The sequence below is a fragment of the Nothobranchius furzeri genome, chromosome 17, assembly GCF_043380555.1.
Source record: "Nothobranchius furzeri strain GRZ-AD chromosome 17, NfurGRZ-RIMD1, whole genome shotgun sequence".
NCBI classification, from domain to species: Eukaryota; Metazoa; Chordata; class Actinopteri; order Cyprinodontiformes; family Nothobranchiidae; genus Nothobranchius; species Nothobranchius furzeri.
In genome coordinates, this window is record NC_091757.1 from 49,860,379 (window position 1) to 49,877,350 (window position 16,972).

The 16,972-nt window shown below is 43.7% G+C and overlaps 1 protein-coding gene across 4 annotated transcripts in view; it reads left to right on the forward strand.

The window, feature by feature from the left end:
• The window catches only part of grid2 (glutamate receptor, ionotropic, delta 2), an 812,001-nt gene that overhangs the window by 619,994 nt on the left and 175,035 nt on the right, over positions 1–16,972 (forward strand). For all 4 annotated transcript variants that reach the window (XM_070546132.1, XM_070546133.1, XM_070546131.1 and 1 more), the window contains 2 exons: positions 12,986–13,183; positions 16,358–16,670. In XM_070546132.1, the coding sequence (XP_070402233.1) occupies positions 12,986–13,183; positions 16,358–16,670 (511 nt within the window). The remainder of the gene's footprint in view (positions 1–12,985; positions 13,184–16,357; positions 16,671–16,972) is intronic.

The following is a 16,972-nucleotide window of genomic DNA, read 5'->3' on the forward strand; positions in this document are numbered from 1 at the left end:
CGATATGGTATGGCTCCCATCTACCTGGATCCTCTTGCAAAGGCTTACGTCTCGGCCCGGCCGCTCCAGTCATCACAGGATCGTCGGCTAGCAGTGCCTACACCACGCTCAGGACAATCCATCCAATCCAATCTCATGCATCGTTCCACAAATGCGGAATGACCTTCCAAGCACTACCAGAACAGGGGCTTCCTTTTCGATTTTCAAGAAACTCCTGAAGACCCTGCTCTTCAGAGAGCATCTTCTAAACTAGCACCCTCCCTGCACCCGTCCCCCCTCTTTACTGTCCACTCCTTGTTCCCTCCTCTCCATGATTCATCCACCTACGACTGACTGGAAATTGTTTGTTGTTGTTGTTGTTGTTATTGTTGTTGTTAGCCTCAAAGGTAACAAGCCGATTATAACTTGTAAGTCGCTTTGCGTTTGGGTCTGCCAGGTGTATGTGGCATCTTCCCCTGCCATCTGATCCAACTCACCACCAGGTGGTGATCAGTTGACAGCTCCGCTCCTCTCTTCACTCGGGTGTCCAAAACATTCGGCCGCAGGTCAGATGATACAACTACAAAGTCTATCATCGACCTGCAACATAGGCTGCCCTGGTACCAAGTGTACCGATGGGCATCCTTATGTTCAATCATGGTGTTCGTTATGGCCAAACTGCTGCTTGCACAGAAGTCCAATAACGAAACACCAATCGAGTTCAGATCAGGCGGGCCGTTCCAATCACACCCCTCCAGGTCAAGTTGTCATTGCCCACGTGATCACTGAAGTCCCCCAGCAGGACAATGGAGTCCCCTGATGGAGCACTATCTAGCACTCGTCCCAGGGACTCCAGAAAGGGTGGGTACTCTGAACTGATATTTGGCCCATAAGCACAAACAACAGTCAGGACCCGTTCCCCGACCTGAAAGCGCAGGGAAGCTACCCTCTCATCCCCCGGGGTAAACCCCAACACACAGGCAGAGAGTCTTGGGGCTAACACAAAGCCAACCCCGCCCTCTGCCTCTCACCCGGAGCAATTCCAGCAAAGGAGAGTGTCCACCCCCTCTCAAGTACTTGGGTTCCAGAGCCAATGCTATGTGTCGAGGTGAGTCCGACTATGTCTAGCCGGTACCGCTCAACCTCTGCCACAATCTCCAGCTCCTTCCCCGCCAGCGAGGTGACGTTCCATGTCCCAAAAACCAGTTTTCTTGTCCGGGGATCGGACTGCCAAGGCTCCCGCCTCGGTCTGCCACCCAATCTACATTGCACCGGGCCCTTCATGTTACTCCTGCGGGTGGTGGGTCCACAGTTGGATGAGCCCATGTATCCGGTTCGGGCTGGGCCCGGTCGGGCCCCATGGGTGAAAGCCCGGCCACCAGGCGCTCGCTCACGGGCCCCAACCCCAGGCCTGGCTCCAGGGTGGGATCCCGGTAACCCTCCGGGCCGGGTACTCCCACTCTTTGAATTTACATCCATGAAAGATCCTCTGAACAGTTCTTTGTCTCACCCTTCACCTAAGACCAATTTGTCATGGGAGACCCTACCAGGGGCACAAAGTGCCCCAGACAACATAGCTCCTAGGATCATTAGGGCACTCAAACTCCTCCACCACGATAAGGTGACGGTTCAAGGAAGAGGATTAAAAATAAATAAATAAATAAATATTATTTAAACTTCAGTAATTAAGTATTCTTTTAAAACCTGATAATGTACCCCATATTCAAGATTCCTCCTGTACAGTGAAGCTTTTTGCTTATATTGCATGTCTAGTTAGGCTGACAGAAAAGTATTCAACCCTCTAGCCTGCTGCAGACATACATGTGTGTGTGTGTGTGTGTGTGTGTGTGTGCGAGCTGAATGGGGCACTCTGAAAAGAGACTAGAAGAAAAACGACATTATCTGGCAGAGAAACTCCAGGTTTGGCCATTTTCGGGTTAATTGAGATTATTCAAAAAGATAAATAATGTGATATTAATGGGGATTAGGTGCGGTGATATATAAATGCTCCACATAATAGGACTTTATTCATAACTGCTCGCCTTAGTCAAACAAATACCGTCATTTTTGAGCATTTAACAGTGGATTTTTCCTCATTGTTTCTCTGCTTTTCCAATGCGGTTTTACTCCATCTCAGAAGAAGCTAATACATAACGTCACGTATCTGCACACTGGTGCACAGAACCACCAGACGCAAGTGTCAAATGATATTACTATACCAGTCCGTCGTCCGTGAAATAAATAACCGATGAGTAACAGACCTGTGTGTGTTAGCGTTCCGGTGTTTCCGGAACAAACTCCCGCTGACGTTGGGGCGACGGTGGCACAGGAGTTCAGTGCTCGCCCCGTAATCGGAAGGTTGCAGGTTCGAGCCCCGCTCAGTCTGTCGCTGTCGTTGTGTCTTTGGGCAAGACACTTAACCCACGTTGCCTGCTGGTGGTGGTCGGAGCGACTGGTGGCGCCAGTGCTCGGCAGCCTCGCCTCTGTCAGTGTGCCCCAGGGCAGCTGTGGCTACATCGTAGCTCATCACCATCAGCGTGTGAATGTGTGTGTGATTGTGTTGTAAAGCGCCTTGAGGGGTTCCATGACTCTAAAAGGCGCTATATCAAATACAGGCCATTTACCATTTGTTTTAAGCTAAATGCAGGCAGGACCAAAGCGGCTGTCGACATGTGAATCGGCTTGACCTAGAAAGTTTATTGATTTATTAGTTCATGCAGGTGATCACGCATATGCGCAGATAATTCCCTTTCCTCACGTCAGTGAAGATGGTCCGGAGAGCAGCCTGAGTTCTTGCTAACAAGCAGGGAATATCCACGATATTTTCACAGGAAATACCTAAGGGTCGTCAGAAATGTTATGTTAGACGTTGTACGTTTTTTGGGCCAAAAAGGTTGTTAAGGGGGTCTGAAAGCTCGTTTAAAATAACGCCAAGGCCGCAAAGTTGGCAACGCTGAATTTGTCATAATAAAAGCTGATTTAGAACAACAGAAAATAGAAGCCGCTGTGAAATTTTAGGTGTGGTTCCTCCATTTTGAAAAAGTCTGAACTGTCCAATTTTTCAGAAAAGATGGTGTCTAGGTTAACCATAGTGCTCCAGTGCAACATCTAAGTATTTTCAAAGTTTTATCCTCTACAAATAAATTTAGACCAAAACACCAACTACAGAAAACCATAAAGAGTTAAAATGGTATTTTGTAACCCACCAACATCCCAATAAATCCATAATGAAAGTTAGCTAGCTAAACTCTGACGTGAAACTCATACTTATCAGAGCCCTACTCTCTCTGAGCACCCCAAAATATTAATACATCATAAAACTCAAGATTTTACGAATCACAAAAAGACTTAACATTAAATCAAATCAAATAAAAACCTCCTTACCGAGTTGGCTGAACTTTTTCCAGGCGACGTGGCCTCCATCTTTGCTTCCTTTGTCAGCCAGCGTCCTCAAGGCGGGAAAAAGCTTCCTCCAATCAGAACCCAATCCCTCCTTCCTCTGCTGGCTCCTCCCTCTCACTTGTGCTACTGACTTGCTGAGCAGTCTGGTTTTCTCAGCTAACCATAGGTGGCTCAAACCCGTACTCAGAATTTATCATTTTATTTATTTAAAATACTTCACAGCCCTCTGAACACACACACACACACGTGTGTGTGTGTGTGTGTGTGTGTGTGTGTAAAGATATAGATAGGAAAACATAAGTTTTTAGAAAAATATACAAAATATCTCTATGAATTTGTGGTAATGTTCTTCAAATGAAATTATTGTCTTTGCTGCAATTTATATAAATAATGAAATACACACCTGGCAAAATACAGTAAAAATGATAATAACTGTCAATATAGGTAATAGTTTATTGCAAAATGTTATTTAAAAATATCAGAAAACATTAGTTGAAAAAAATATCTTGTCGTCAGTAACAGGAATTCTACCTGATGGCAGCAGAGAGGAAATTCCATCTGACAAACACAAACTAACACAAAAATGTATTGAAATATTCAACACACACAGTGTGTTCTACTTTTGTTGCAATTCTAACACGCGTTATGTTAAAATGAACACAACACGTGTTTTCTGTTTCATAACACATTTTTTGTGTTAATTTTTAACACATCTGTCATAAGAGTGTAATGAGTTGTTTTCATTCAATTCTATTTAGAGATTGGACAGCACAATGACTAAAAACACTGGCATCATGATTATAGCTGGGCTCCTGCTTACCAGCTAGGTTTTGTCTTGCCTGCAGCATCGATTTGATTACATGCTATAAGTGCCTTAAAGTTTTGCTGCTGTGAATTCTTCATATCCTGTCTTTGAAGTCAAAGAAGAAAATAGATAATGCTAGACATCTTTGGTGCCATGCCGTTTTCTCCCCTCTAGTTTATTTTGAAGTATTTGATTTCCATCACCCTTAAAAGGAGAAAGGAAATGGATTGTGTTTTTGAGTATCACCCCTTGGTGATTTTCCCACATCTAGACTAGGTTAATGGTACCGCGGAGACCAAGATGGCGCCGATGCGGAGACCAAGATGGCGCCGAGGATGGTCGCCCTGGTGCTAACGTGCAGCGTGCTTTTTTTGTTTATGTCTGTAAAATGTGTGTCAGCGTGCTCTTACACCCGTGAAGAGCTTCTAAACGTCAGATTATCAATGCCGACGGACCTATTTCCAGTTTTTTTAGTGGGTGTGGCGGATTTGGTCCACTTTTTTATTAAGAAAGTGAGACACCGTAGAAGAGGAAAACGTGCAGGAGTGCTCGTGCGTCTACGAAGACGCGGCTCATGCACGCCCTTACCTGGGATTTTCCTCTCCAATGTCCGCTCACTTAGTAACAAGACGGATGAACTGGCGCTGCTGATGAGACGGAACAGAGACTTTTCTTCCTCCTCTGTCATATGTTTCACGGAAACATGGCTCAGTGAGCAGATTCCGGACGGCGCGCTCCATTTGGAGGGATTCCAGCTCTTCCGCGCAGACAGACAGCGGGTCTTATCCGGAGGAAAGGCAAAAGGTGGAGGTGTTTGCTTCTACATCAACAATGCCTGGTGTTCGGATGTGACTGTGATTTCCCAGCACTGTTCTCCTGCTCTGGAATTCCTCTTCATAAACTGTAAGCCATTCTACTCCCCACGTGAGTTCGCTTCATTCATTCTGGCCGCTGTTTACATCCCGCCGTGCGCGGATGTGCACGAAGCGCAACGTGCGCTCGCGGAGCAGATCCTAAGTGTGGAACAGACCTTTCCGGACTCTCTAGTTATTATCCTCGGCGACTTTAACAAGGGAAATCTGAGCCAGGAATTGCCTAAGTACAAACAGTTTGTTAAATGCCCGACAAGAGAGCAGAACACGCTGGACCACTGCTACACCACAGTTAGTGGAGCTTATCGGGCCGTGCAGTGAGCTGCCCTCGGCTTCTCAGACCATGCCATGATTCACCTCATCCCCTCATATAGGCAGAGGCTGAAGCTCTCCAAGCCTGCAGTGAGGACTACTAAGAAGTGGACCTGCGAGGCTGTGGAGGAGCTTCGCGTGTGTTTGGACACAACAGACTGGAATGTGTTTGGATCTGCCACAGACAATTTGGATGAATATACAGACACTGTGACATCATACATAAAATTCTGTGAGGACAGCATTATTCCAACAAAAACCAAGGTCATTTTTAACAACGATAAGCCCTGGTTCACATCCAGACTGAGACAGCTGAGGAGAGAGAAAGAAGCAGCCCACAGAGCCGAGGACAGAGAAAGCTATAAGGGCGCCAAGTACAGGTTCTCAAAAGAGTTGAAGAAGGCGAGATCTCTGTACAACAAGCGACTAAAGGAGCAGTTCACCAACAATGACTCCGCCTCTGTCTGGAGAGGGCTCAGGCAAATCACAAACTATAAGCCCACAGCCCAACATGCTGCTGATGACCGACAACTGGCTGAACAACTTAACTCCTTTTATGCAAGGTTTGAAATGCAACACCCATCCCCCACACCCCCTACTGCACAGGCTTCTTCAGCCACTCTGGTGTCATATGCCTCCCCCACCATCTTCACCACTGTGAATAGTTCAGTCCCCACTGACCACCCCTCCCCCCCCATTACCATCTCAGTGACAGAAGAGGAAGTGCTTAGGGTTTTCCGTAAACAAAATCCTCGGAAATCCCCGGGCCCAGACGGTGTCTCCCCCGCAACCCTGAGACACTGCGCAGAGGTACTGTCTCCAATCTTCACGGACATCTTTACCATCTCCTTGGAGACCTGCCATGTTCCAGCCTGCTTTAAGCTGTCCACCATTGTTCCTGTGCCTAAGAAACCCCATGTCACTGAACTGAATGATTATAGGCCTGTGGCGCTGACGTCTGTAGTCATGAAGTCTTTTGAGCGCCTGGTCCTCCCCCATCTCAAGTCCTTCACCTCCCCCCTCCTGGACCCTCTGCAGTTCGCATACAGACCCAATAGGTCTGTAGACGACGCCATCAACCTGGCCCTCCACTTCATCCTGCAGCACCTGGACTCCCCGGGCACCTACGCTAGGATCCTGTTTGTGGACTTCAGCTCTGCGTTCAACACCATCCTCCCTGCTCTGCTCCAGGACAAGCTCTCCATGCTCAACGTACCCAACTCCACCTGCAGGTGGATCACTGACTTCCTGACGGACCGAAGGCAGTGCGTGCGGCTGGGGAAGAATGTTTCCACCATTCAGACAATTAGCACAGGATCCCCACAGGGCTGTGTACTTTCTCCTCTGCTCTTCTCCCTGTACACAAACTGCTGCACCTCGAGCCATGACTCCGTTAAACTAATCAAGTTTGCGGACGACACCACCCTCATCGGGCTCATCTCTGACGGTGATGAGTCCGCCTACAGGAGGGAGGTGGAACGGCTGGTGTACTGGTGCAGCAGCAACAACCTGGAGCTCAATGCTCAGAAGACAGTGGAGATGATTGTGGACTTCAGGAAAGTAACAGCCCCATCTCTCCCCCTCGTCCTGACGGACACCCCCGTCACCACTGTGGACTCCTTCCGCTTCCTCGGAACCACCATCACACATGACCTTAGGTGGGAGCCATCCATCAGCTCCCTGATCAAAAAGGCCCAGCAGAGGATGTACTTTCTGCGGCAGTTGAAAAAGGCCAAGCTGCCGACCCAGATGATGGTGCAGTTTTACACGGCCATCATTGAGTCCATCCTCACTTCCTCCATCGCTGTGTGGTACGCTGGAGCCACGGTGAGGGACAAACATAGACTGCAGTGCATTGTGCGCTCCGCTGAGAAGGTGATTGGCTGCAGCCTTCCATCTCTCCAGGACCTGTACGTCTCCAGAACTCGTGGGCGTGCAGGTCGGATAGCAGCTGACCCTTCTCAACCGGGACACAGACTTTTTGAGCCGCTTCCCTCAGGAAGGAGGTTACGGTCCATCCGGACCAGAACCTCCCGCCATAAGAACAGCTTCTTTCCATCTGCCGTTAGACTTGTGAACAGCTTATAAACACACAACCATGCTCGTCTTCGGTACTTGACATAACGTTACGTTATCGGCCATATTACCTTACCTGCCATTTTTATAGCAAAGTTTTATGCTAGTTATTATATTTTATTCTACTTTATTCTACTCTATTCTATTTTTTAATTATATTATTCATGTCATATGTAGCACGTTAGTACCGAAGCAAGTTCCTAGTTTGTGAATCGTTTGTTCACTAACAATGGCAATAAACCTTTTCTGATTCTGATTCTGATTCTGGTACCCAGTGATGGTTAAAAACATTTGTGCACATTTGCACTCTGTTGCACTAGCGCTCCACCCTGCTCGAGTTGTGTAAGACTTTGATTGTTACCTTAGCCGACTCACAACCTCTATACCTTTTAAATAATCTACTCTGCTTCTTTTCTCAGTCTCTTTGTGAATACAATGATCTCATGTTTTTGTTTTACCATTAGCTGTTGCTCCAAAGGAAAATAGGGGTTGAATTTGTGCAAAATTATTAACTTGCAAATCAATGCACTCAGTCGGTTCTATTACCCAAAGGGGTTGAATAATTATTCAGTAGTTAATCAGTAATTAGATCATACCACTTTTAGGGGCACTGACTTTAAATCAGCTCCATTGATTAGCTGGCACCCCATTGATTATTAAATGAACATTTAACAGAAACTACTGCATCACTATAATTATTTTTATGGCCTTGCTCAGGGCTCAGTGGAACAAGTCTTTTGTTCACTAATGTGGCCTAAACATATTAAACCTGCAAAATGAGTTTGATTGGTTTTAAGCTGGTATTTATTTATTTGCAAGTATCTGAGTGGACACAACCAGAAACTCTGTAAATAGCTTATAGGTTCTGAAGTTTGGAAAAACAGACTTTAGTTCTGATTAAACAAATGAACTATAGCAACCAGTTGCAAAGCATCTTAAATCAGTTACATTCTTTAAATTTCATTGCAGATCAGGCAACCTCTGCCAGATCTGACGGAGTCTGATTAGATCAGTAAAAGCAATGTGTCGTCTCTTAACGCTACGTGAGATCAGTCCTAGTGGAAACATTTAAAGTCATATTACTTATTATATTCTATGGGATTGTAATAAATCCGCCCCTTAGCTCATGACAGCTTCAACACACCTCGCTGCTTAATGATGTGATGTTTAGACAGAGACTCGTCTCAGAAACAAATAATTCCCAGACAGAATTGTTTAGAAAATCATCAGAAAAGTTTCAGAGTGTTTCTGTTTTGACTTAAACTTCTGTTTTCAACTTTAAGACACGTCGTTCGTGATTGTTTACAAAGTAGTATATATATATATATATATATATATATATATATATATATATATATATATATATATATATATAACTCCTCCTTGAACTGTCACCTTATCGTGGTGGAGGAGTTTGAGTGCCCTAATGATCCTAGGAGCTAGCCCAGGCCCAGCCCGAACTGGATACATGGGCTCATCCAACTGTGGACCCACCACCCGCAGGAGGAACATGAAGGGTCTGGTGCAGTGTGGATCGGGTGGCAGACCGAAGCAGGAGCCTTGGTGGTCCGATCCCCGGACAAGGAAACTCGTTTTTGGGACATGGAACGTCACCTCGCTGGCGGGGAAGGAGCAGGAGCTTGTGGCAGAGGTTGAGCGGTACCGGCTAGATTTAGTCGGAGTTACCTCGACACATAGCATTGCCTCTGGAACCCAAGTCCTTGAGAGGGGGTGGACACTCTCCTTTGCTGGAGTTGCTCCGGGTGAGAGGCAAAGGGCTGGGGTTGGCGTTTTGTTAGCCCCAAGACTCTCTGCCTGTGTGTTGGGTTTTACCCCGGGGAACGAGACGGTAGCATCCCTGCACCTTCAGGTCGGGGAACGGGTCCTGACTGTTGTTTGTGCTTATGGGCCAAATATCAGTTCAGAGTACCCACCCTTTTTGGAGTCCCTGGGACGAGTGCTAGATAGTGCTCCATCAGGGGACTCCATTGTCCTGCTGGGGGACTTCAATGCTCACGTGGGCAATGACAGCATGACCTGGAGGGGTGTGATTGGGAGGAACGGCCCACCTGATCTGAACTCAAGTGGTGTTTCGTTACTGGACTTCTGTGCAAGCTGCAGTTTGGCCATAACGAACACCATGTTCGAACATAAGGATGCCCATCGGTACACTTGGTACCAGGGCAGCCTAGGTCGCAGGTCGATGATAGACTTTGTAGTCGTATCATCTGACCTGCGGCCGTATGTTTTGGACACCCGAGTGAAGAGAGGTAGAGAAATTGCCTTTTTTTTTTATATGAAGTGGACAATTGCAGACATGCAAATTCAAGAAGAAACGGTGTGATTTACGTTCAAATGAAAAAATATTTTTACATTTTTTAAATCAAAAGGAAGGGAATTAAAGATTCAAATTTGTGGAGTGAGTTGTAAAAATCTCTAAACGCTCGATTGTTTTAATTCCTTTCTTAACACAGTTTCTTTGATGTCTTTTAGCTTTAAATTCATCATCTTCATAAACGGTGACAAGTAGTTACCCCCCCAAAATAAAGTAAAACATTTTCAACAACGTCCTGAACATTTCTAAGTTATTCAAATCCAGTTCAACTAAAAAATTATTTTCTTTTTTTAACCATGTTGTTAAATCACTAACTGACTGTCAATCCCGTCATCCCCTCAGAGGGCCTTTTGGATGTAATAACTTTGTCTTTGTGGAAACTTTCTCTTCTTTCCCTCAATAATTTTTTTGAAAATGCCTAACCATAACCCGAGACTGCATTTGGTACTTTCCATTCAAGAGGAGGCGGGATGAACGGTACCAAAAGAATCAGTAGAGAGGAAAGAGGCTGAAGATGGATGAAAATGACATCTGGGAAGACAAAACAAAGATGGAGGACTTATAGGATATTGTGACATGTGAAATTATACTTTTTGATGGATTAACAAATGTGAATTTCCAGAAGTACGTTTAATAGAATGTGAGAAGTGAGCTTTGGAAAAAGGCCAAATATTCTGAACCCCGGCTTGCAGAGAGTTGCAGGGAATGAAGAATTGAGGTTCAAAACAACAACAAAGAAGAGGTCAATGAAAGATTAGTGTCAAAAAGTATCAGAGCTGAATATAAAATGTGTCCCAAATACCAAACCAAACTGTGTGCTGCAGGAATTGTTTGTTTTGATAGCTCACTACTTCCAAAGGTGAGACTAGCTCTCATGTTCAAGACATTTTCATATTATGGACTCTTTTTATAGTGCTGTATGGCTATTTCTTTGAAAAGTGGCTTTGGTGGATTGTTTAGGAGAGATTATTTCTCCCAGAGTCTTCGTTGTAAAAAAAATAGCTCCAGCGAGTGCATTCGTCTTGCGAACTGTGGGAGAAATTCACATTTTGGTCCAACAGGGCAAGAGGGAGAGGACTTTTGTTTTGTACAGAGAACCTGAAAGAGCATCAGTCTCAGCCAGCCTTTGCCCTTAATAAGAAAAGTAAAGTTAAAGCTGAAGCTTGTCTTTGAGTCAGTGAAAACGCACGAGGTGCTTTTAAACACCGAGTCACTAGAGCCCAAACTGTTGGTGCCACCAACCCCATTTTTACTCAGGTGAAAGTTTTAAATTGCATTGCTATTTTATCTAATGTCCATGATGACGCTCCTTTCTAATGCCAAACCTCGGCTCTTCTGTAAGGCCAGTGCTCACCTCTTTCAAACATCAAATTAAAGGCATACTATGCAACATTTTCATATCTTTAAATCATTTTCTTGAGCCAGCATGTGCTAAAATGACCCTTACAGACCCTCACCACCCTCTTTGGCCAGAATGTCAAACTTGCAACTTCAGAGTGTCCTTCCGTTCCCTGTTGGACTAAGTAAAGCTTGCATGCCTGGCACTGCAGTCTGCTTCCAGCATGTTTCCTGCATGTTGTAGATCACGGACACAGCTGATTGGTTTAACTGAGTGAAGAACCTGTAGACACTAATGAAGGCTGAGGAGACATTCTCAGCAGTTAGATTAAGGTGTTAAAAAGACAAACGCACAGCGAGTAGATACGTTTAACTTTGGGTTTTACTAACTGGACACTAGGGAGTGCTAAAAACAAGCCCAAACTGAAAAGTATCCCTTTAAGATTGTTTGAAGAACACCAAGTGAAAATATTACTTAACTGTGTACAGACACAACTTTCATTCTCTTGTTTTATTTTTCTCACAAAATTTTAAATTAAATCATCATAAATTATTAATTTAGCTATTTTCTTTGAAATTTTAGTGTGATTTTAGATGTAAAATGTAAATTTTGGAGTCTAGAGCTAATGTTACATCACACCAGATTCATTATTAACTAACCAAAATGGAGCTCCAACGAGCATCATTTATGGAGTTACTCATTGTGTATGGTGATGTGTGTATGCTGTAATGTGTTCTAACCTTGATTGATGAATATTTGTAGTGAGACAGAGATCTGGCATTCGTGTCCGCTCACTGCCTAAAGGCTTATTGAGCTGCTGCAGCTAGCAAAGATTAGAAACCTCCAAGTGAATCTGTGGAATATTGCCTATGTGTGTGTGTGTGTGTGGGGGGGGGGGGGGGGGGGGGGATGCATGCTTGAGTGAGAGTGTGTGTGTGTGTTCATGCATGTATGTGCATTCATGCTTAATGTGCATCCAGTATCTAGTCAATAACAAACAGTCCCTCATAAATCTGCAAGACATACGTTATGGGACCTGCAACATTTCACTCATCAATAGAGATTTTTTAAATGAGCAACAGACATGTGGAGAGCCAAAGAAGGAATCGATTGAAAATCTTAATTCATGGTATAGCTACAAGCTGAGTACTAAAGAATATAGGTAGTGGGTTTTGGAGTGTTTTGCTGTACTTTTAAAATAATAACTCTTCACTACACAGGGCAAATTTCCACTTCACAAGTTTTTCCAAATAAACTAAAATATCCAAAGCTTTACCTCAGATCTGCTATTTTGAGAGAGGGGAGAAGTGGCTGAAGAGTTTGGTGTATTTGTATAGTATGTAAAAGCCGATATCGCCCAATATTAATTGCAGATTATCCCTAATAAAACCATTTGGGAAACAGGCAGACAGATACAGTTTGTTCAGTATTTTTATATATTTTAAGCAGCGACACAAAGTAAAAAAAATAAATAAATAAAAGTATTTCTTTTTGCCCAGTTGAGCAGACATTTTTGTTGGCCCCCAGGGCACTGTTGTGTTAACACTGGAGGTATAAAGTCAGTTATTTGGCAATAAAAGTGAAGGCGAACAAGTCTGTCAGCTAATGTAAAACAGGTCTTCAAACATAAAGTATCATCTTTGTTTTGACCTGAGGGACTTGCCGTCTTTAGCTGCAAACACACATGGTCGTACGCGCGGGCACACACACACATACACACACACGCGCGCGCACTCTATCTACCATCAAAGTGAATTTTTCCAGTGTATAAACATCAGAGTATAAGATGATTTATTTCAGAAAAAAATAGTATGATGATCGGTTTCTTGACTGCCTTACTGACCCACTGATTTGTTTCCTTTCAGGAGGAGCCATTTGTAATGGTGTCTGAGAATGTGTTGGGAAAACCAAAGAAGTACCAGGGCTTCTCCATCGACGTTTTGGATGCTCTGGCCAACTACTTGGGCTTTAAGTATGAGATCTACGTGGCTCCAGACCACAAATATGGCAGTTTGCAGTCCGACGGTCAGTGGAATGGACTCATGGGAGAACTGGTTTTTAAGGTGAGGGAATAATTAGAATCCTTGTGTAACAGACACGTGGGAAACACCAAGGACATTAACCTTCAGACAAGCCAGTAAACTTTCACTCACTTAGAAAATCCGGCCTTCTTGGCATTTATTAGCTTGCATTTGCTCTTAAATGACAATTACCATGATGTGCAAGTATTTTCAAAAGTAAGTCATCTTTAACTAATAGAATGTCAACAATTCATAAACTGTTGGAGCAGGAGGTCATTAAGTGGATAACAAGAGGAGGACATCAGTCTGTGTGAAACTGTATTATTAAAGACATCTGCTCATGAAATATTTAGCTCTCCTCAAGTATCTTCTAGTGTTTGATTCATGGACTTTGACAGATATTTCCCACATTCTCATGGACAATTTTCAGAGGTTCTTTTGTGTTTCTTTTGTTTTATTTTGTTTTATTTTTAACACTAGAAGCCCCAGAATTCTAACACAGCTAGAATTCCCAATGACAGTCAGTTTGACGGCTGCCATTTTGGCCGTTAAATGCAGGCTGACAATGACGTGGTGGAGCAAAATGGTTCAAGATAAGCCTAATAACATGGCAAGAAAATATCATTTTAATTCAAATCCTTAAAAAAAGTCTATTGTTCGCTGGGTGACTGATGCAGCTCCTTTCTACGCGGGGGGTGGGAGACTGCCACTTCTACTGACCAGATTTCATCAGCTTTCCCCTCTCCGCCTGAAGCAGCATCATACCTAATGCTGGCTTCACTGAGAACATTCTTCTAAAAGCCATTTTAGCTGCTGTTTTACACGGAATATAAACAAAGAGCAAGTGTGCCAGCTGGAAAATTGGTTGCTTAGCAACACCAACGCTGTCCGTCATCCACGGGAAAATTTAACATGTAAACAATAGAGCCGTCAGGCTGCGGGTTTTTGGGTGACGAAGACTAGAACAACTATATTTCTTTTTTGATACATTATTCAATGGGAATTATAATGCAAGCATAAAGGACACACATAAGTAGGAACAACATGAGATCCATCTAACTGAAGATATTACATGTCAAAATATGAAAACAAGACAAGTTGGAAATCAGGAAAATTTTCAAGCCAAAAATATCTTGACATGAGGAAACCCTTATGGGCTCAACACATGGGAGGCGACATCGCCTCTCCTCCATTCATTTTCAATGAGACATGCGCGACAAAGCGATGATCGCGGGCGGATCTCCCTCCTACTAAGCGAAACGTGAAAAACGTACGTGTGAAATTTTGCGCTCGTGCACGTGTCGTGCACAGGCGACCCAGCGACACGATCCCAGAAAGTTGAAACATTTTCAACTTTTCATCGCTGTCGCTCGGACGAGGACCAATCAACGGAGGTTTCATTCACTGACCAATGAGCGGACAGGATGCTCCGTACATCTCCGAGCAAACATGGAGGAGAAGTTGATTATTATTATGTTTTATAGTAAAATCACAAGTAAGATTTCACATAACTCTAACAGCGCCTTGTGAAACATCATATCTATCGCTTTATTAACTCTGAACCGCTTAAATAACCTTAATTCCCTCCAACATGACACAGCCAAACAAAACAACGGAAGTTTCGATTTCGCCATGGAACAGAACGCGTAGACGGCTTTGCCGCTGGCCGCGGATCGCCTCCCGTGTGTCAGGTAATAAAAAGGACAGCGACAAATTTCGCTGATCGCGGTCGTTTGCCGCCTCCCATGTGTCGAGCCCATTAGTGTGATGTACTTTATAACTTTAACATGGTGATGTTATAGATGTTTGAAATCTTCATTTTAGGACTATGTCCAAAACGGTTAGTGAAATTGTTTTAAGCAAATAGCTTCATGCAAAACTAACCCTTAGCATCCTTTTCTGCTGCCACGTGGGTCTCTACTGCCACTGCAAACACAAAAAATATTGTTCATCCATTTTATTTAGTTTGTTTCTAGGAATTATGAACCTAAAACAAGGCTGCCTCAAAAATTCTGAATTTGTGATGTCACAAAAACCGCATGGTGCAAGAGAAAACTGCTGCTGGAGGAGTAGTGCCTCTACTCCAAGCCCCTCCCGACCATCTGAACTTTTCAGTTTATTGTGGTAGACAAGTGGGCGTGGCCAGCTCCAGCTTGTTTTCTTAAAGTGGCAGAGCCCTAAAATGGCTCATTCTGGAAGGTACTAAAAATGTAAAGAATAAAACTGCTGAGATGTGAGAGGAATTCTGTGAAAATATATTAATAAAAGTATTTTTTATTGATCGTAGAACTATTATAACTCAAGAAAAAAGTCATGTCTCCTTTAAATTTCTGCCTAATCATCAGAACCTTGTGCGGACATTGAGTAATTCTAGACCTTTATACCCTTAATGTTCTTCTCTTGACTTGAATATTAGGGTACAGACCCAAATCAGGCTCTGCTCCTCTGCTGCTTCAGTAAACAGAAGACCTAAATCAGCCTTATTTGCACCCTCTCGATATTAAGAAATCTCATGTTAGTAACAAAATCTGAGCTATTCTGACAATCGTTGTTCCTCTGTCTCTCGATTCATGCCAAAAATACACACATCAGCCATCAAAAGTTTATATTTCCAGGTAGTGTGAAAGGACATTACGGATATATGAATTTCAGAGAAAACAAACCCGACCTGCTTGTGTGTCAGAGCAGAAATATCAAACTTTTATATTAATATGTTGGGAGTATTATTGCATGATTGGAATAGATCTAGTTTTCGAGTTTCCTTGCTGAGTTCCGGAGCTATTCAAAAAATATTCGGGGCAACATCCTGAGGCTCCGAGGCCTGATGACGCCTATGCAAAAAAGGATCAAAATTTTCATGAATAAATAATTCCAAGTTCAGACATCAAAAGATTGCCTGTTCCATATTGGCTTAAAGTGAGCTTACAGGGAAGAAATTACATACTTAGGTACAGGAACATGAAGCACGCGCTGAGAATCATGCATGAATTATATTTGAATGTGTTCTTATTTTCTGATCTCCGCCACTCTGTTTAGCTGAAGACAAATATTTGTGTTTTTAAATGTGCACAATGTGAATTAAAGATCTAAAAGTTATTTATGCTTTATATATGCCATATGCAAAGGTCTAAAGCAACTCATCTCTGACACTAGCAGCTTGGTTTTTTTAATCGTTTCTATGTCTTGGATTTCTTTTTTCTTCCCTGCCTCTTGCAGCGAGCTGATGTGGGACTTTCCGCTTTGACCATTACGCCTGAGCGGGAGAGCGTTGTAGACTTCACCACGCGCTACATGGATTATTCTGTGGGCGTTCTGCTGCGCAAGGCCGAACGCACAGTGGACATGTTTGCCTGCTTGGCACCCTTTGACCTGTCACTGTGGGCGTGCATCGCAGGCACCGTGCTCCTCGTGGGCATCCTGGTGTACTTGCTCAGCTGGCTCAACCCACCACGACTACCCATGGGCTCCGTGTCTTCAACCACACTCTACAATTCCATGTGGTTTGTGTACGGCTCCTTTCTGCAGCAAGGTAATTAGCCATTCGTTAATAGAAAAACAAACTTGTGAATTAAATATTTGATGGATTTGTTGTATTTGCTGTGTGTCACAAAGGAACACAAGTACAATTTTCTGATTTGTTGCCATTTTATCTATGATTCACAATCTTGTTTGAGGATGCATTTGAAAGGGTCCACTTTAGAAATAAAAATAGGAAGTTAATAGAAGTGGAAAGACACATTATAGAAAGGAAAATAGAATGGCTTTAAATGATCCAAAATCAAAGACGAATCATCTCAGGGGTTTGGGTTTCATCTGACCTTTTGGGCTCCA